At 54.2% G+C, this 19,874-nt stretch overlaps 1 protein-coding gene across 3 annotated transcripts in view; it reads left to right on the forward strand.

Annotated features, from left to right (window-relative positions):
- The window catches only part of KIAA0513 (KIAA0513 ortholog), a 60,014-nt gene that overhangs the window by 34,877 nt on the left and 5,263 nt on the right, over positions 1-19,874 (forward strand). For 2 of the 3 annotated variants that reach the window (XM_055553942.1, XM_055553941.1), the window contains exons 2-12: positions 3,410-3,917; positions 5,841-5,940; positions 6,764-6,837; positions 9,237-9,307; positions 10,577-10,781; positions 11,127-11,167; positions 11,637-11,715; positions 14,387-14,464; positions 15,564-15,593; positions 18,382-18,462; positions 18,868-18,962. In XM_055553942.1, coding sequence (XP_055409917.1) covers positions 3,589-3,917; positions 5,841-5,940; positions 6,764-6,837; positions 9,237-9,307; positions 10,577-10,781; positions 11,127-11,167; positions 11,637-11,715; positions 14,387-14,464; positions 15,564-15,593; positions 18,382-18,462; positions 18,868-18,962 — 1,183 coding nt within the window. In that variant the 5' untranslated portion in view covers positions 3,410-3,588. The remainder of the gene's footprint in view (positions 1-3,409; positions 3,918-5,840; positions 5,941-6,763; positions 6,838-9,236; positions 9,308-10,576; positions 10,782-11,126; positions 11,168-11,636; positions 11,716-14,386; positions 14,465-15,563; positions 15,594-18,381; positions 18,463-18,867; positions 18,963-19,874) is intronic. The other variant, XM_055553943.1, reaches the window with a different exon arrangement.

Raw genomic sequence — 19,874 nt, forward strand, 5'->3', positions numbered from 1 at the left:
AGATTCCCAGGCAGAAGGGCCTGCACCCTGCAGCCCGTGGTGCCCGCATGGCACCCAGGACCCTCCTGCACCTCTGCTTCTTCTCCTGCAGGGCCAGGCCCCTCACCCTGTCCCCTCCTTCCTGAGCCCACCGAGGAGGCTTCTGGGAAAAAATGACTCATGCACACCCCGAATTTCCAAGCTAGAAAGGCGCTAGGAGAGCTCCCCACCAGCCTCTGAAAGCGCCTCGGGCCTGACCAGAAATAGCCGTGACAGTAGGGTCTGATCTCGCCCTTCTGTACTGTCGGGTTCTGCTTTGGTAAACAGATGCAGCCTTCAGACTGAATCCTGAAATGTGTCAAGATATTTGTTTCCTTTTCCTCTGAATTTTTATTCATTGTAAACTACATGGTTAATGATAGCAAAATAAGAAGGGAGCGCTCAGTGCCAGCGCTGTCATATTATACGTTTCTGTCTGCTTTTCCAGTCCTTCTCCATACGTGCACGTGATTGTAATTACACCACAATTAAAACTCATTCACTTCAGTATTTCTAGCACCCAGAACAGAGGTTGGCATGCAATAGGATTTAGTAAATGTTTGTTGATTGTAGAATATTTGTTTATGTAAGTATAAAGTGAATTCTAATTGCATCATACACTGATTACCATTGCACCAAGTTGTTAGATTTTATTTGCCACTTTACTGTATTTAGATTTCCCCCCTAATTTATGAGGATTATAAATACTGTTACAGACCACATAACTGTTTTTGACTGTTTGGAATTACTTTCCTAGAATAAATTTCAAGCATTTGAATTCTTGGATCAGAGGAAAGAAAATTAAAAATTATGGAAATTGCTTTCTAAAGTCTTATTAATTTTATCCCTGTTGCTGGAATTGTTTGAAAATATTAGTTTTATCATAATCTCATCTGCTTTGAAAATTTATAGTTTTCAAATTTTTGCTTACGGTGTAGTGTAAACTGGTACCTAATTGTTTTGATTTGCCTGTCTATATGTGTGGTTATTAGTATGGGTGGAAGAATTGTCTAAGAATTTAATAACTTCCTTTTGTATGCCTTGCCTAACTGAGTAGTGTTATAGATTTTTTAAAAATTGGATTTGGGTGAATTTCTCACATAAGTATAATTAACTCAATTTTTCCTATCGTAGTAGCTGCACACATTTTCCCTAGTGTGTGATTTTCCATTTTTAATATCTGTTGAGTCGTTATAGGCGTGATCTTCTCTTCTTTGGAGAGCTGAGAGCATGGTTGTCCAAAGGACCTTAGAGCCCTCCCCTGCCCTTGATGTCTCTGACCGGGCCCCGGCTCAGGGAGCAGAGGCCACAGCTCACCCGTCCTGCTGGCACGAAGTGCCTGGGGCTGGCCCGACCCCAGCCCACTACTCCATAGTCTCAGACTCTCTGCACACTTTGTGTTGCTCTTCTGGCCCAGAAAGTTCTTTTGAGCTGAGATTCATGCTGGATCTCTTTTTTGGACCAAGGCAGTCTTTGTAGGACTCTCCTGAAGGGGGCCGTTGCCTCTGTAGTGACAGGGAGGCAGCCATCCCATCCTTCTGACTCAGGACATCTGAAAATATCCTGGGCTGGGGAATTTGGAGGAGCCCGTTGTCGATCCGTGGACGTTAAGCTCTTAAGAGGCAGTAAATGCAGTTTTGATGCTGAATTGCCTCACAAGATGCGTTAGTTGTACGGTACGGGAAGCCACCTCTCTGCCAGGTGTTGTCTTAGATATTTGGGATCTGTAGAGGCAGAGGACAGGGACAGGGGCCCAGGATCAAGGTGGACTCATATCAGGAGGGCTCCTCTCTTGTCACTGGGGAGGCACCCCAGAACTGGCAGGTGACCCCTGAACTGACTGGTGGAGACCTGGTTAGAAGCAGAGATCCTAATCCCAGTTCTGCCCGCATCATCAGCTTCCCGACTCCCGGCGCATGTTGACAGTCAGGTCTGGTCATCCATCCAGCAAACATACAGTGGACACTTAGTTAGGACTCTGTCCCGGGCAGCATAGTAAAAAGCAGAGACATTACTTTGTCCACAAAGGCCTGTCTAGTCAAGGCTATGGTTTTTCCAGTGGTCATGTATGGATGTGAGAGTTGGACTATAAAGAAAGCTGAGCAATGAAGAACTGATGCTTTTGAACTGTGGTGTTGGAGAAGACTCGTGAGAGTCCCGTGGACTACAAGGAGATCCAACCAGTCCATCCTAAAGGAGATTAGTCCTGGGTGTTCATTGGAAGGACTGATGTTGAAGCTGAAACTCCAGTACTTTGGCCACCTGATGCAAAGAGCTGACTCTTTTGAAAAGACCTTGATGCTGGGAAAGATTGAGGGCGGGAGGAAAAGGGGATGACAGAGGATGAGATGGTTGGATGGCATCACAGACTCAATGGACATGTGTTTGGGTAAACTCCGGGAGTTGGTGGTAGACAGGGAGGCCTGGCGTGGTGCGGTTCATGGGGTCACAGAGTTGGACATGACTGAGGGACTGAACTGGACTGAACTGTGCCGGGCGCTCGCATATTGCTACAAAGGTGGCTGAGGCATGGTCCGCCCCTCAGGGGATTATACTTTAGTGGGGTAAGCAGGAATACTAATATCTATCTGTCAAACAAGCAGACTTATTAAATGAGTGTCAGTAAAGTTCCAGTGTGGCCACACAGGAATCAGTAAATAGATTGCACAGGGTTTGAGCAAAGTGTCTGTGAAGAGGTGGTACTCAGCCAAGTCTAGAGGGATGAATAGAATTCCGGGTGGGGCGAGGAAGATGGAGGAGAAGGGAGAGGACCACTCAGCCTAAGGGTCAGAAGGACGGGCAGCAGGAGGGGGATACTGTTGCCCAGGGTGGCCCTGGTGCAGGGAGCGGGCAGGGAGGAGGAGGTGGGTCTGGTTGGTAAATGCCACTTAGAACCATGGAAGGGTTTGAGGGGTCATCATGACCCCACGTGTGACAGCCGGGGAGGCCCTGGGTCTTAAGTCGGCAAAAGCTGAGAAGGGAACCGGGAAGGGTGAGCCTCTGGCCTTGGAGGTGAGGAGCCCATGTGCGTAGCCTGCGCCTGAGGACACCGTCTTCCATGGCTGCTGATCCAGCGACAGCGGGTGGCGGGTGATTTCCGGTTTTATCGGCCTCGGCCTGGTCAGCTGGAGTGGGGAGCAGGCCAGCAGGAGCAGCCCTCCTTGAGGTCTGCTTGCTTAGTCTGGAGAGAGCCTGATTGGTGTGTTTGTTCGCGCCCATCCTATGGCGGATGTTTAATGGTGAGGGAGCGGCAGAGGATATCAGCAGAGAGCTGGCCCAAATTCTGGAAGTTGGGAGCTGCTTCTGATGGGGCAGGAGTGCCCTAATTCCTTCATCCAAGTTGGGAAGCTCTCATGGTGAGAACGATGATGTGTCTCTGCTTCCATTACAGATGCCTTAGGGCCCCCTGGGCCATCCGGAGGAGTCGGTCCCAGCGGCCAGCACCTCCCAAGCAGCGCACATGCGCCTGGCGGGCTCCCGCGCAGCCTCGGGCTCCTGCTGACGCCCCTGGGAGCCCCGTGCCCCAGCCTCCCCACCCGACGTCCTGGTCCGCAGCCCCCCGCCTGAGCCATGGAGGCCCCCGAGGTCCCCGTGGGCTCGCTGATTGACTTTGGGGCCGAGCCGTCATCCTCCTCGCCGCTGGAGGCGCCGCCCCCGAAGCTGCAGGATGGGGATAGCTCCCCGGGAGAGGGCGCCTCGGAGAGCGAGACCACGGAGTCCGCGGACAGCGAGAACGACATGGGCGAGTCTCCCTCTCACCCGTCCTGGGGCCAGTACCGCCGCTCCTCCTCCAACGAGTCCTTCTCCTCCAACCAGAGCGCCGACTCGGCCAAGGACGAGGAGCCGCTGGAGCTCCGCGAGTTCATGCGCAGCTACGTGGAGAAGATCTTCTCTGGAGGGTAAGCCCCAGCCCTCACCCTCCACTGGCACCTCCTGGGCTCAGCCCCACCCGCTGCCTGCAGACCCCCTTGGGAAGATCCCCCCACTCAGGGCTGGGCTTTGCTTCCTCTGCATGTGAGGTGAGCCCCCATGGGCATGCCTTCCAAGGTGTTGTAGCTGACAGTGAATTAGGGGTGCTGCAAGGCCAGAAGGTTTCAGGTACCAATCCTCTTGGTACCCTGACAGAGCTGCTAGGATGGGGACTTGCCCTCGCACCTTTCCCCGGCCTCGTTTTGGTGGCTCCTGACGGTTTGAACCAGGAGCATTGATAGCTGCACAGAAGTAGAGGCTGGACCTGGGAATCTGTTTCACAGCTGTTACCAGCTCAGCAGGGGAAAGGGAAACACGGGTTCAGTTCAGGCCTCAGGTCTCGATGCTGGTCTTGCATCTTTGCACAGCAGCACATGAAATGCTGAAGGTCCTTCCTCAGGACCTGCAGCATCAGCACCATGGGATTGTTAGAAACGCAGAGTCCTGGGCCCCAGCTGACCCACTGAGTAAGAATCTGCATTTTAACAAGGCCTCTGAGATGGGCACATGTTGTGGCCTGAGGAGCTCTGGCCAAAGGGCCCGTTTTCCAGCTTCGTTAAAGCGTAAGAAGGATTTCTGCCTGTTGACCGCACACAGCGAGGATGTTGTTTCCTGTGTGCTTTAGCCCCTCAATGGTTGACTGGCAGGGTGATTTCCACCTTTTGCAGATGTGACTCAGTTTTCTCTGCGGTTGAGAGGGAAAGAGTTTATTAGCATCCTAATAATTGTCCATCCCCCAAATGCTTTTATGTGTGATTTTGAGTGCATTCTGGGAGAGCAGTGGATGGCTTCCTACTTATTTTGTTTGACTCACACTGAAATTAGTCAGCTTTCTCCAAGTACACCCAGTTAATGAAAAGGGGAGAAAGCTCAGAAGCTCACTGACTTGCCAGGAAGGCCAGTTCGATTTGTGGCAACCTGTCTGTCAGCAGTATGGAACCTGGACAACTGAGTCAGATGCCTTGTCAAGAGCATTCATTCCAAAGCTCCATGCACATGCCTGGCAAATTCTTATATTTCATCTGGTGTTGGTATTTTGGGATCAATGAAGCCAAGATGTTTTCTATGAAACCTTAAATAAACGAAATTGCAAAAGCCAATTGACCTTCAGCCTTCTGCTACCCTATTTTAGTCATTAGATTGGAGGTAGAGTACTGCACCTCCCCCTCCACGAAGGTGATTAGAAGTGGTTTAGATCAGGTGAGCATGTTGTCCACCCTGGTGGTGGTGACCCGCAGGCCTGGGGCCCCCTCCCCGATCTTCACCCCTCACACACAGAGCTGGGGAGCATCAGAGAGCAGACTGGCCCTTCAGAAGTGAGTGGAATAAGCAACGAGGCCCTCTGATAGCTGGAGGAGCATCAGACCATGGGCTCCATATGTCATACTGAAACTGAGCAGATTAGGAATTCTTAACTCCAGTGGGTATCTCCATACCTCATCAGCTCTAAAGATGAGGGGAAGTCGGGTGAGTTGGAAAGCCCAGCTGTCAGAGGCTTGTGGACCTTGTGAGTGCCCAAACCTCACTGAGACGGGCAGTCTCATGGGCTTTGGAGCCAGGAAGTCTAGATGGGGCTCTGCTTGCTGTTCCCAGTTGTGTCTGATCCTCGAGCCAGGCTCCTCATCCTGGAAACAGCAATAACCCCATTTCCTCTCGGGGTTGCCCAGAGGCTGGGATGTGCCTCTGCACTTGGTGGAGTGCGGTAACATCAGGGAGCCGAGGCGAGGATGGGGATCCGGGGTCCAGCGTCGCCTGCACTTAGGAGTTCCTGTCCTTCCTCTTCCCCGACTGTAGTCCTTTTAGTTCCAGAGGATTAAAGCTTTCCTGTCTTTCCCCTCTGCCCTCTTCTCCAGGGAGGACTTGGACCAGGAGGAGAAAGCCAAGTTTGGCGAGTACTGCAGCAGTGAGAATGGGAAAGGCCGGGAATGGTTTGCCCGGTATGTGAGCGCCCAGGTAAGGGGGTGACAGGGCTGTGGGGTGGGGCAGCCCACCTGCTCAGAAGAAACGACCCCACAGGAAAAACATGTGAAGCTCATCTAGAGATGTTTCGAAAAGGCCTTTTTAGAATAGTGGAAGATGCAGCCTGGCCTCTCAGCCACATGAAATTCCAGATATGTTCGTCTTTTTAAAGACAAGCACGTGGGCTGTGTCCCTGCGTGTTTTTATTAAAGAACCCACAACAGTCAGTTTTCATAAAGATAAAGTATTCAAGACAATGACAGCCGTGTAAGCTCAGATGAGAAGTTTTATAAATAGCCAATAGGTTCTTTTTTTGTTTTTCCTGTAAAATGGATGAAGTTCTTAGTTTTTAAAGTACTTTTTACTAACATAACTTTGCAAAGCAATTATGCTCTGATAATAAAATTTTTTAAAAAGTATTTTTTTATCACAACTAATTTATTCTTACAATAAAAATTAGAAAATGCTGGTAAGCAGAAGTAGAAAAACTGCCCATAAATCCCCCATCCAAAAAATAGCCAGCCTTGCCACCTTGGGGTCGCATCCTTCCATACTTCCCCATGTGTGGGTGAGCGGGTGAAGTTCCTAGCTTTTAAAATCTCACAAAGATACACAGGGAATGATGTGGGGCGGTCTGGGGGCAGGGCAGCCCTTCGCTGAGTCCAGGTTTCTGTGGAGCAGGGCTCGTGCTGGGCTTGAGTGGGGCTGCGTTTAGAGATGCTCGGCACTTAGAGATGCTGTGGTGAGCCTGCAGCCCCTCTGAGCCGAGTACAGCCCTGCCAGCGGCTGCCTGACCGTCTGCCCTCTTCCTGGACAGCGCTGCAACTCCAAGTGCGTCTCGGAGCCCACCTTCTACCGCCTGGTGCAGTCCTTCGCGGTGGTCCTATTTGAGTAAGTGATGCCGCGGCTCAGAGCCTCCATCCTAACTGCTCATCTTTCCTCTCTCCCCACCCAAGAGACCCCAGTCATGAGTACTGGCCCCACACATGCGTCGTGAGCTCAATTGCTCTGGCGCTCCCCGGCCTCTGCTAGGAGTCGTGACCAGCATCTCACGGGAGAGTGCACAGTCCCCCCCACCGGCAGGAGGGGAGAGGGCCACAGCTGGGTGTGAGTCAGTACCCCCTGCCTGTCTGGAGACAGGCTGTGATTCCACGGCCCTCTCTGCCCTCCTCTGGCCCAGATCGGGGTTCTCTGGGCTTCCTGTAGTGACGTGCTCCACACTCTCACCACCCACTAAAGAGATGGCTGGATGATGTCACCTGCCCGGAGTCCTAGTGAGGCACTGCTGGGGCCTTTTGTCTCAGAGGGTGTCCTGAACCGTGTGGGCTGGGGAGGAAGCCCCCTGCCAACGTGTGGCTGTGGAGGCTGGCCAATGACTCATGGGGCTCCTGCTCCTGAGGCCTGGGGCTCTAGGACTCTTGACCTGATTCAGACGCCCTGGACATGTCCTCTACAGTGTGAACGGGAGGAGCCGTGTATGCCTGGGGGTAACTAAGCAGTGACTTTAATCATGGGGTGGGTGCATGGGAAGCTGGGGACAGAGGGAAGCCCTGACTCTGATCTGACCGTCATTTAAACCCACTTGCCCCCATCAACTCAGTGTGGCCTTGGAGCAGGTCCTGGTCTGTGGCTTAGGCTGTAGCCACTTTCCCGTGTCTCCCCACCTTTTTCTCTTCCCCATGAACACAGGGCATGGACTGGAGGAAAATTGCCAAAAGAAAGGAGCCCCTGTTTTTCTTACACTTGCTCGGAATGTCCCGGGTGTGCTCAGGAGGAATCCAGGTCTGGGAGCTGGCCTGGGTGGAGAGACCTTGTGGAGGGAGTCGAGGGCCCACACTCTCTGGGGGTGTGTCGGGAGCTGCACAGAGCAGCCCCAGGAGGTCAGGGGTCAGCACGCTCTCCTGCCCTGAGGACACTTCGACCTCCAGACATTTGTATCTATAGGAACTTTCATGAATGTATACTTTTTATAGATGGTGTCACATATGGTATGCCCCGTATGATAACATGCTTATCTGATTCTCCATTTTTCTTTCAGTTATTCCTTAAATAAGTACACTGGGTGGTTGGGGGAGTTAAATTTTAAACACAGACTCCTTCCATGACTTTGTTTGTGAGCATATATTTTTTTATGGTTGCAAAAAAAATTTATAGAAATGTAGCTTTTTAGATTTATTGGATTATTTTTATGTTAAATGATAAAGTGGCCCTCATCCTACTGTTTCGGAGAAGGCAACGGCAACCCACTCCAGTACTCTTGCCTGGAAAATCCCATGGACAGAGGAGCCTGGTAGGCTGCAGTCCATGGGGTCGCAAAGAGTTGGACACGACTGAGCGACTTCACTTTCACTTTTCCCTTTCATGCATTGGAGAAGGAAATGGCAACCCACTCCAGTGTTCTTGCCTGGAGAATCCCAGGGACGGGGGAGCCTGGTGGGCTGCCGTCTACGGGGTCGCACAGAGTTGGACACGACTGAAGCGACTTAGCAGCAGCAGCAGCAGCAGTGGACATTCTTATAGCTTTGCAACTACAGATTGCCAGGGGCAGGCAGGTCCTGTTTTTGAAGTTTTTTCCCCTTTTTTTGTTTGCTAAGTTGAATGGATCCATGTGTATCTCATACTCTCAATATAGTAAGTACAGTCCTTTACATCTGTAGGACATCTTCTAGCCTAGTGCAGGCTCTGGTATGTAATTGATTACTTTGATTTTCAGCAAGTGGTATAGGGTAGGTAGGTATTCATATTCCTAGTCATTCTCTGAGTGCCAGGAGCCTCAGAACATCAGCTTCCCAATGCAGTTTGTTAGAAATGCATGTTCTTGGGCCCTGCCTGAAACCTGATGACCCAAAGACTGCAGGGTGGACCCAGCAATCCACATCTTAACATGCTCTCCAGGTGACCCTGGTGCTGCCCACGTCTGCGTATCACCCAAGCCCATGCTCCTTCCCGAGAAGTAGGGCCAGACGCAGATATAGGCCTGAGATGCGAGGCCCAGCCTCCAGTTCTGGGGCTGCCCTTTGGGGTGGGGTCGAGCTTCCTGGGCCCTGGCTGTCCCACCTTGACAGTGAAAGAGGCCTGGTAGCTGGATGGCGAGGGCCTTCCTACCCAGAATCAGACCTTCTCCCAGGCCGTGTGCCTGGACCCAGGGAGCTCTTTTTGTGTCTCCTCCTCCAGAGCATCAGGTGGGTGAGGTAACAGACGTGCCTGTGAGTATGCTGGTCCTCTCAGGAAGGTGCAGAGGGAAGCGGGTGGGGGGACCCGTTAGCCAGTTACCGCTCTTCCCATTTCAGGTGTCACCAGATGGACGACTTCGGGCCCGCCAAGAACCTCATGACCATGTGCTTCACCTACTACCACATCGGTGAGGGCCCGGCGCGGCTCACGGGGAGGGCAGACCCTCACCTTCCAACACCCATCGAGTGGAGATTTCTTTTTTACTTAGTTTTTACTTTTTGGCTGCACTGCGTAGCATGTGGGATCTTACTTCCCTGACCAGGGATCGAACCTGCAGCCCCTGCAGTGGAAGCACACAATCTTTTTCACTGGAACTCCAGGGAAGTCCCCAGGTGGGGATTTCTTAAGGCAAAGCTGCGGGGTGTCCAGAAAACAAAGGGAGCTGGTGTTAGGATAGGGACGAGGAAGAGGGAGGCTCCTGGAACAGGAGAAGAAGGGCCCACAGCATGGGTTGGGAGGCTGAGGGTCCAGCTGTGAGGAAACGAGAAGGTGGACACACGGGGCAGGATGTTTCAGGGTGGATGCCGGATGGCTGGTGTGAGGATGTGCAGGTCTCGTGTTCTGGGTGAATGTGAATGCAGGGTCAGCTGTGGACAAGGGTAAAGAGGAGCAGCTGGGCTGTGGGCTGGAGCTGCCTCTGAGCAGAGGGCAGATTGACCTGTGCTGGCTCGTGGCCCTGGGGCCTCCCGGTGCATCGCAGCTGGAGGGCTCCCCTGTTGAGCTCCTTGAGCTGCAACCACAGACACTTGTTCAGGCCTCCTCAAGGAGAGGGCTTCTGGGAGCCCACCCAGGGGCTGGAGCTGGGTCAGGGCAGCACTGGCACCGTGGGTTCACTCTAGCATCCCCTTCCTCTGTGTCTCAACTCCGTCCTCCCCTTGACAGCTGTGCACTGCCCACCCTCTCCCCACCCCTCTGCGCTGCTGTAGCTGCTGGCTTGACTCCTCAGCTTGGGGCCCTTTGGCCTGGGAGAGCAGCCTGGGCCTACGGGGCTGCCTGGACCTTGGTCGGTATGTGGCCTTGGAGAGGGACATTCCTCCTTTCTCCTGGCTGCCCTCCTCCACCATCTCCCGTGCCCAACACCCTCCTGTTTCAGGCCCAGCCTGGCCACGCAGCACACTCTGTGTGCTACCCTCTGCCTATGTGCGCTGCGCACCCGCCTTCTGGACTCAGTGCTTCTTCAGGGCTGGGTCCCTGCCTGTTTCCTCTTCCATCCCTGGTGACACCTGGCTGACCTGGACACAGTAGGGTGCTTAGGAGCCACCTGAGAGTGCCCTGTGCCTTCTCGAGGGCATCCCTGAGCTCCTCGCTTCCCATCTGCATGTCCAGCGATGGCGGAGGCGGCGACCCCAGCCTCCGTGGTTCCAGTCGGTTCTCATCCCCGCTCTCCCACCTCCAGGTAAACCACACCTGCTCCCCACAGAGTCCAAGGAGAAGCCGACTGGGAGCATCGACTCCTACCTGAAGTCAGCCAACAGCTGGTTGGCAGAAAAGAAGGACATTGCCGAGCGGCTGCTGAAGAACACGTCGGCCAAGACAGAGAATGTCAAGGGCTTCTTTGGGCTGGAGACCAAGCCCAAGGGGCCCCCAGCCAGGAGGAGCGAGTGAGTGTGCCCCGTGTGCGCCCCTGCCCGACCACGAATGTGACCAGGAGGCTGCTCCCTGGCCTGGTGATAGAAGCACCTCAGCCTCCTCGGCTGTCGTTGGGGCCTGAGAGCTGCTCTGGGAAGCGCAGCTGCTTCCCCACCGTCCAGAGTTTTCCACATCTCAGTTCTAAAAGACTGGCGATTGGTAAACGTGGCATTGATTTCATGCACATGCTTTCAGAAAACCACCCAAATGTACACAGGGGTCATGAGACATAATCCTGTTTAAGCAATCGTCAAGGGTTCTTTGGGAAACCGGGGGTGGGGGGTTGTTTTGTCACTTCTGTGGTTTCTCTCCCCAAGGGAGGAAGAGGGCAGACCCCAGGAGAAGCCGCGGAAGACCGGTGAGTGCCTCCCTGGGCCCCAGGGCTGTGGGCGCCCGGGTGGCGCCACTGCAGCCGCTCGGGGCCTTAGTTCAGTCCACAGCGAGCCAGCAGCCCCCCAGGCAGGTGACCACACATCTGGGGCTCCAGCTCCCCATGGCAGGAGACACTGTCCTGTGTGATTCTCCAGTTGCTCCTGCTCCAGCCTGTAATTTCTTACTGAATTTCCACAGAAAAACCACTTCTCTAGGGACCAACTCCTCATCCCAGGGACGTCAAGGAACGTTTCCAGGGTGGGGTAGCCGTTCCTGGGACCCTCCCTGGACTGAGTCCTCAGGGCCGGGCCTGGGCATGCCGTTACTGATGTGCGCCTCAGTGTGGGCCCTGGAATTTCCACTGCGTGTCTGTGTGACTCTGGGGGCACATGGGGCCTGCCGGGAGGGCTGCTGGGGCGGTTTGCCCTGCTCAAGTCTCCATCCCCGTCCCACAGTGACTGTGTGCAGCCCGGAGGAGGAGAGGAAAGGAGAGAAGATCTACCTGTACACACACCTGAAGCAGCAGCCCATCTGGTAAGGCCACCCTCCACCTGGAGGGCAGCAGCTGCCAGTGCCTGCGTCCCCATTAGAAATGACAATAGCGAGTATTGGCGGGGATGCGGGGAAATTAGAACCTCATACACTGCTGGTGGGACTGTCCAAGGCAGCAGCCACTGTGGAAGACGACCTGGCAGTTCCTCAGAGGTTAAACAGAGTTCTACCCCATGACCCAGCAATTCTACTCCTGGGTAGATGAGCAAAAGAATTGAAAACAGGTACTCAGGCAAAATCTGTGCACATACGTTCATGACACGCTGTTCATAGGAGCCCAGAGGTGGGAACAACCTGATGTCCGTCCATGCAGATGCACAAACTGTGGGCTGTTACTCAGCCACGTAAAGGAATGGGGCACCCACACCCACCACAGCGTGGGTGGACCTGGAAAACATTCTGCCAAATGACCAAAGCCAGACCCAAAGGACCACGCAGTGTATTTACATAAAGTGTCCAGGAGGCCAAGGCCTGGAGACAGAGTGGATTGGTGGTTGCCAGGATCCGGGGGAAGCAGGGAATGAGATGATGAAAATGTCCCAGAAACAGATAGTGGTAATAGTTGCACAGTTGCACAAGTCCATGAATAGACCACAGCCCAACCCTCTGAGTTGTAGACTTTAAAAGTGTGGGTTTTCTGGTATGTGAATTATGTCCTAGTCCAGCTGTTTTAGGAGAGGGAAATGGAAACCCACTCCAGTATTTTCTCCTGGAGAATCCCAGGGACAGAGGAGCCTGGTGGGCTGCCATCTGTGGGGTTGCATGCATGCATTGGAGAAGGAAATGGCAACCCACTCCAGTATTCTTGCCTGGAGAATCCCAGGGATGGAGGAGCCTGGTGGGCTGCCATCTCTGGGGTCACACAGAGTCGGATACTACTGAAGCGACTTAGCAGCAGCAGCAGCCAGCTGTTTTACGTATATAAATACCGTACGCACACCAAGGCCATGGAGTGGGAGACCCGTGGTCAGGGGACACCCCACCCTCTGCTGTGAGCACACCCTCGTCCCTCCAAAGCCTCTCCGTCCACGTGTTTTATTTTATTTACTCACAAGTTGGAGGCAGGTTAGCATCTGGAACCCAAAGGGTGTCAGACGCTCCCTTCCCGTGAGGATTACAGTCTAGCGGCGTGAGAGCTTGGCACAACAGGACAGGGCGTGGGAGACATGTGGCCGGCCAGAGCTGGGCTGCAGCTATCCGGAAGCCTGTGGCCCCGGGCTGCAGGGCCAGGCTCGGGTGGCAGCAGGGAGAAGCCCACCAGCCTGGGGCCCACGTCCATGATTTAACTCGGGCCCCTTTGGGCTCAGCTGGGCTACTGTCTTACCTTCTGCTTCAGGGCTCAGCACACTTTTCTGTGGAGGGCTGGGTGATAAATCTTTTAGGCTTTACCAGCAACCACTCCACTCTGCCTCTATAGTGCAAAAGCTGCCATGGACAGGATGTAAGTGGGTGATCGTGGCTGTGAGCCCTTAAAACTTGATTTACACAAACACAGAGGCCTGGGTTTGGCCCATGTGCCATAGGTTTGCTGACTCTGATCTTTGGGAAGAATGGTTCTGTCTTGTGCGACCCTATAAGCGTGTCTGCTCTCTGCGCATGGCCTGTCCCTGCCAGGTTCCCATTTCTGTTAATAGACGCTGCTCTAGAAAAGCACGTCTCCATGAGGCCTCTGCTTCCTGTTGGGAGCCTCATGGGAGACTGAGAAGGGGAAGTGGTTTCATCCGTGTCCTACAGGTGAAGGTTCTGCCTTCCCAGATTATAGGTCCTGAGAGACATGCAGATGACCCCAGAACACACTGCCGAGGCCCAGGAAACCAGCTCCATTGAGGATGAAGGCACATACACCTTTATGGTCCATGTGGAACTAAAGAGGAAACTACAGAACCTTTTGATGAGGGTGAAAGAGGAGAGTGAAAAAGCTAGCTTAAAACTCAATGTTAAAAAACCTAAGATCATGGCATCCAGTCCCATCACTTCATGGCTAATAGAAGGGGAAAAAGTGGAAACAGTGACAGATTTTATTTTCCTGGGCTCCAAAATCACAGCGGATGGTAACTGCAGCCATGAAAATAAAAGACGCTTGTTCCTTGGAAGGAAAGCTATGACAAACCTAGACAGCATGCTAAAAAGCAGAGACATTGATCTGCTGACAAAGATTCATATAGTCAGAGCTATGGTTTTTCCAGTAGTCATGTATGGATGTGAGAGTTGGACCATAAAGAAGGCTGAGCACTGAAGAATTGATGCTTTCAAATTGTGGTGCTGGAGAAGATTCTTGAGAGTCCCTCAGACTGCAAGGAGATCCAACCAGTCCATCCTAAAGAAAATCAACACTGAATATTCATTGGAAGGACTGATGCTGAAGCTGAATCTCCAATACTTTGGCCATGTGATGCTAAGAGCCGACTCATTGGAAAAGGCCCTGATGCTGGGAAAGACTAAAGGCAGAAGGAGAAGGGGCGACAGAGGATGAGATGCTTAGAAAGCATCAGTGACTCAATGGACATGAATGTGAGCAAACTCCAGGGGATAGTGGAGGACAAAGGAGCCTGGCGTGTGCAGTCCATGGTCGCAGAGACTCAGACATGACTTAGCCACTGAACAACAACGTGGGCCTGAGACTGACTGCGTTCCCATCTTGTCTGTCTTGCAGGCACACGCTGAGGTTCTGGAATGCAGCTTTTTTCGATGCCGTCCACTGTGAGAGGAGAAAGCGGTCTCCCACGACCAGGTAGGAGCCAAGTCCAGGCCTGCCTTGCCTCAGGGAAGAGGACCAGGGAGAGGCTTTTTTGTCCCGTTTCTGAAGAGGAGAGCAGAAGGACGGAATGGCTGAGTCCTCGCGTCTTGTGTTTCTTCCTTGAACCCTTCTGGCTCTGGTGCCCTGCAAGCTGCCTGAAGGGTCCTGGGCGTACAGCTTCCGGGTGGGGGGCCCAGCTTGCATGAGCGCTTCTCCCCCTGGGGCTCTGGCATGACTTGGCCTGACCCTCCTCAGAAATGTGAACTCCCACTGAACGAAGCCCCTGGGGCTCCCTTGGACCCACTCTGATTGTCTCTGTAAGAACCCAGGCTCCTGAGCTGGGACCCTGGCTGCAGGATTCATGTCTGGGGAAGCAGTCGCTACTTTCAGCTGCCTCCTCTGGGCTGCAGCTTCCCAGGGGCCCCTTTGGAGTCCCCACTTTGTAAACCATCAGCAGCGAGGAGTGTACATTAGGGCTCAGCGAGCCAAGGTTGGCGCCTGCTGTGTGCAGCAATATGGTAGGGAAGGGGTAGCAGCCTCCCAGGCGTGGGTCACGTTATCTGCCCCTCCAGTCATGGGACTTTGAAGTCTCTGCATCTCTTTTCATTAATGAGATGAACCCCTTTCTTCTCGAACACTGGGGAGACCTCAGAACCTTTCTCCTGGCAGGAGAGAGGGCAGAGCCTGCTGGTTAATACTTCAGTCCACTGGCACTTAGGGGATCTTAAGTGAAATCTGTCTTTTGGGGGGAGAGTCAGTAAACCTCCATGGGGGCGGGATGGCCTGCTGTGGCTGTGTATCCTGGTAAGCAGGGAAGCACGTGGGGGGAGAGGTCCTGGACCGTTCCTTAGGATTCTAGACAGAATTCTCTGCTGGGAGACGCAGACGCAGGAAACGCCTGTAGGCGAGGGGGATCTCATGTTGCTTTGCTCTCCGACATCTCGGCCAGCACCCCCCACCTGCCCGGAACCCCGTCTCCATCTCCGTCTCTGCTGTGATAACCCTCCTTCCGCGCTTGCTCTCTTTTTCCATCCACATATCTTGCATGAGTTTGACATGTTCCTCTGTTTACCTGTTTCTGCTGCCGCTCCAGAGGGGATGCTGGAGAGGAGGAGAAGAAGAGGTGTGTGTCCACGTGCCTGTCCCTGGACAGTGCGGGGCCCCTTCTAGGGCCGCTGGGGGAGGGCACCCAGGTGCAGCTGGGACTCGCAGCTGGCGGGCCCAGCGCTGGGACAGGCTGGTGATGGTGGGGAGCTTGCCCACGATAGAGACCTTGAAATGGACAGGAAGCAGACACAACCCCCAAGAACCCTGCAAGGCCTGGTGTGTGTCCCGAGAGGAGAGGACAGTGAGGTCTAGAAGGTCAGCTCTGACCGTGAGTGAGCCAGCCTCCACGGGCCGCTCTGGCCCTCCAAGCAGACCCTGAAACCACACCCTCAGGGTCACTTGTTGCCCACTTGGTTATTGATCCTGGCTGGAGCTGCCAGTGCGGCCAGAGGACCTGTCTCTATAGTCATGTCCAGAGGCGTGCGGGCTCTGGCAGACCCTCGCCCACTCAGACGAGTCTGAGGGTCCCAGAGAAAGGACAGCTGCTCTGTGCCCCCGGCCACTGAGTGATGTGGGGCCTGTGCATGTCAAGGGGCCTCTGAAGGCAAATGTCGAGGACTGGCTGCTTCCTGCGAGCCCATGATGGGCTCTGACTTTGTTTGAACTTGATATGTGTTAGATTTCTTCCTAAGATATTTTTAGAGTTAAAGGCCTGCCTATTCAAAATATAATTTCTGATAACAGTGCTTTTTTAAAATTTGGTGGAAATTTCCCAAAGCATGCTTCCTTTAATCAGTGATGTATTTTTAGTGCTTATTGTTCTATGTGAAATCTTGTCTTTTTTTTTTTTTTTCCAACACAGCCTTATTTTGGCTTTAATAGGAGCACTTAAGCACAGCAGCTACCTCCGTTCATAAAAAGCCCCCGAGTTCCCACAGTCTCTCTAAGGGATAGGGTGATTAGCCAGCCCTCCCGGAGCAAGGCTTCCCAGCACCGTGGCCGAGGTCTGAGAGGGTCAGAGCATCATAGCCTCTGAGCCTCGTGAGGGCAAGTGAGTCTCAGCCTCACAGGCCTCCTCACCCGCGGCAGGTGTGGTCTGGCCATGCACCTCCTAGACCTGCCCCCCGGGACACCCTGAGACTGGAGGACCAGAGTTCAGCTCTGGGTCCTTGGGCAACCTTGTGTCTCCAGCGTGATTTCTCTCTGGCAAAGTCAGCTGACAATGCCATCAGCATCCTCTCTGTTCTCAGGAGGCCTCCTGTTCTGTAACCTGCTCGTCACATCCAGATTCTCACTGTGGCATTTTTAGACACATGACCTGCTCTCTTGTGGTATTAGACTTCCACCAATATTGGACATTGGACTCAGTTTTAAAGAATTGATTTGATTGTAGGCATCCCCTGATTGACCTTCTGCCTATTTCGTCAGAGATCAGATTAAATGTCCCAACTCTAGTCCTCACCACAGCAAAAAAAGTCACCTCTGCATCTACTGTCAGGACTACTGTGCTGCACAACTGCAAGGGAGCCACTTCCACATGGGATGGGGTTGTACAGTGCACGACCTGTGCAACTGTACCCAGCGAGCCGGGTGGTGGTTTGGGGATTTAATGCCTGGACAGTCCTAAGGGTGTCTACCAGGGGAAAGGGGATGGGAAGGAGCGTGGAATGGGATTAGTATAGTGCCTGGAAGCGCCTTCCAGGTATCTTCGTGGCTGTTCTGCTAGCCCGAGGAGACTGGAGTGACACCTCCTCCTGCCTCTGCTGCGCCTTGGTGTCCTGTGGTTCCCACTCAGCTGCAGCAGCATCAGTGGCCTCCCTCGGCCTGAAGAGGGAGAGGAGTCAAGAGTTGATGTTCTTGGTTCTGTTCCACTTCCTTTGGCTTTTCCATCACCCTGACCCCCCTCATACTCCCTCTTCTCTCCCTTTTATCTTTTTTTCTCTCAACCCTGTTTTAATCAGACTCCTTGTCCAGAGTGTAATTCTTAAGGGGAAGTAGGCATCTACTCATTTCCCAGACGGCCATGGGGCTGTCATGCCTGGGGATGGCGGTGGGTGGTTGAGGGGCTGACTTCCCATGGAGACTGGCGACGCCCTGCTGTAAGGGGAGGCCCGATGCTCTGCGGGGTCGGGTGGCCTGGGCTGTCTCTCGTGGACACACTCCTTAGGCTCAGAAGAGCACCCTCCCTGACTGAGCCCTGACCCCTGACCCTATGCTCCTGCACCATGGTCCCTCCTTGTAGAGTTTCCCATCTTTGCATAGAGACTTTGCGCCATCTTCACTGTGGTCACAGGATAGCAGCCACCGGCCCTGGGGCGGCCATGCAGGGCGGGCCTTGGCCATGAGGAAGCCAGGAGCAGAGTGAGTGGCAGAGCTGGGCCAGCCTGGCCGGCGACATGTGGTCAGAGGCTGTGGACCCCGCTGGAGAGCTGGAGGCCTGGAGACAGTGGGAGGGGAGCCCCAGGGCCTCCTTGCTGGGTTCTTGACTCCCACTTTTCTCAGACACTGGTGGGGCCCTGGCCTCTGCAGTTGTCCCCGCCTGTAACATGAGCTGTGGCCTCCTTTGTCCTTGAACTTCAAACATGTGGGGGACAGGATTCTCATTTCCTAGCAAATGTTCTAGGCGACCGCTAAGCGCACACTGTCTCAGGGCCCTGGGCCTCATCTCCGCCAGGACAAGGTGATGAGTGTGTATGTATCGCTCCCCACCTCTCGGGTAGGCTTCCTAGAAGCAGCACCAACAGCTCTTTGGCCCAGGAGTCCCCTCTGTGTCAGGGAGACCAGCACCTGTAGGTCAGAGCAGGGGAGGGCCTAGCGGCGGGGACGCGGGCCTGAAGCCCCCGCTGCTCCTCCTGTGCTTGCAGGGAGCGGTGGTGCCACATGACCCAGGAGGAGCGGGACGACAGCCTGCGGTTCAACGAGAACATCACCTTTGGGCAGCTGGGGTGAGTGCTACCACCCCGGGGCACCCCGGGACAAGAAAGCGGGGCAGGCAGGGCTGGGTGCTGATACTGAGGCCCAGACTCAGTAAGGAGGGGCCGCCGGGTAAGATGCTCCTGGCGGGGGCTCCACTGGGGGAGAGCCACCCTTATGATGTCACACGCCCCTGACTCAGGGTTGTTACCACCGTGAGTTCTTAAATGTCTCAGAAGCACACGATTCACTCCATTTGGCCTCCACACCGTTTCACGGTGAGCGAAGCTGGCTGGCTGAGGAGGCGATTTAGTTTTTACTTCTTTCTAATGATTCCTGGCAGGCTGCTTATTGGGCCCCGGCTCCCTTCCATCCCTGCCGCCCCCCGCCGCCCCGGGAGGTGGGAGGGGTGCCAGCTCACGGCCGTGTCCCCCCAGCACGTTTACGCACAACATGCTGGCGTTTGGGCTGAACAAGAAGCTGTGCAATGACTTTCTGAAGAAGCAGGCGGTGATCGGCAACCTGGACGAGGGTGAGTGCCGGCCAGGCCGGCGGGGCCTGGGGTTCAGGACCGAAGTGGGCTGCACGTGGGATCCCTGTCCCAATCAGAGAATTATCCCTATTTTACTTAGAAATGGGACGTTAAATGTTCTTGCCTGCCTAAGTGCGTGGGACACTTGTCCTTCCATTTGGAAACCCAGTTCTGCTAGGTAGGAGTTGGTGGGGGAGGGGGAGGGTTCTGCCCGGTCAGTGCTTAATGATAGGGTCCAAGTAAAGATGTAACTTGGCACTCAGACTCTGACCTTGAAAATGGACAGACTCTGGCCCTGAGTTGCCCTCCTTATAAGTGACCAGCGTATGGCCTACCTTGATTTCTTGAACCACACTGCCCTGGGAGGTCTGGGGGCGGGGAGGGGCGGAGGTCCTGAGGTTGGTTTTTCTAGAATCTCTGACTTCTGTAATGAAAGGAGATGCATTGCTGATGCCAACTTCCCTAATAAACAGCTGGCCTTTCTGCATCATCCCACATGATGGTACCAAATGCCTCTTCCTTGTCCCCCGAAAAGCCTTCCACTTAGACATGGATTTGGCTAGACCAGTACTGTCCAAAACTCCACCCCGCACCAAGTCAAAGAGGGCCAAGGACAGGCGGCCTCAGGAGGTACCCTGGACAGCCTCACGGTGCTGTCGCCAGCCCTGTCACCCAGCACAGGGCAGAGCACCGTGCCCCTACCACGTGGCCCCCCAGGACCCAAGCCTGGCTCCTGTGACACGTTCCTCCGCCCACACCAGGCTGCTGGGCCTACTGGCCCGCCCTCTGTAGCATAATTTCTGTGGGAAGATGCAGCCTGGTTCCCAGGAGCCCACCTCCAGGCCGCGGGCACACCTGCGGAAGCTCGCACTCACCGTGCCTGTGAGAAGACCCTGCCTGTCTGTGTCGCCC

This window comes from Bubalus kerabau, chromosome 17 (genome assembly GCF_029407905.1).
Source record: "Bubalus kerabau isolate K-KA32 ecotype Philippines breed swamp buffalo chromosome 17, PCC_UOA_SB_1v2, whole genome shotgun sequence".
Taxonomy (NCBI): domain Eukaryota; kingdom Metazoa; phylum Chordata; class Mammalia; order Artiodactyla; family Bovidae; genus Bubalus; species Bubalus kerabau.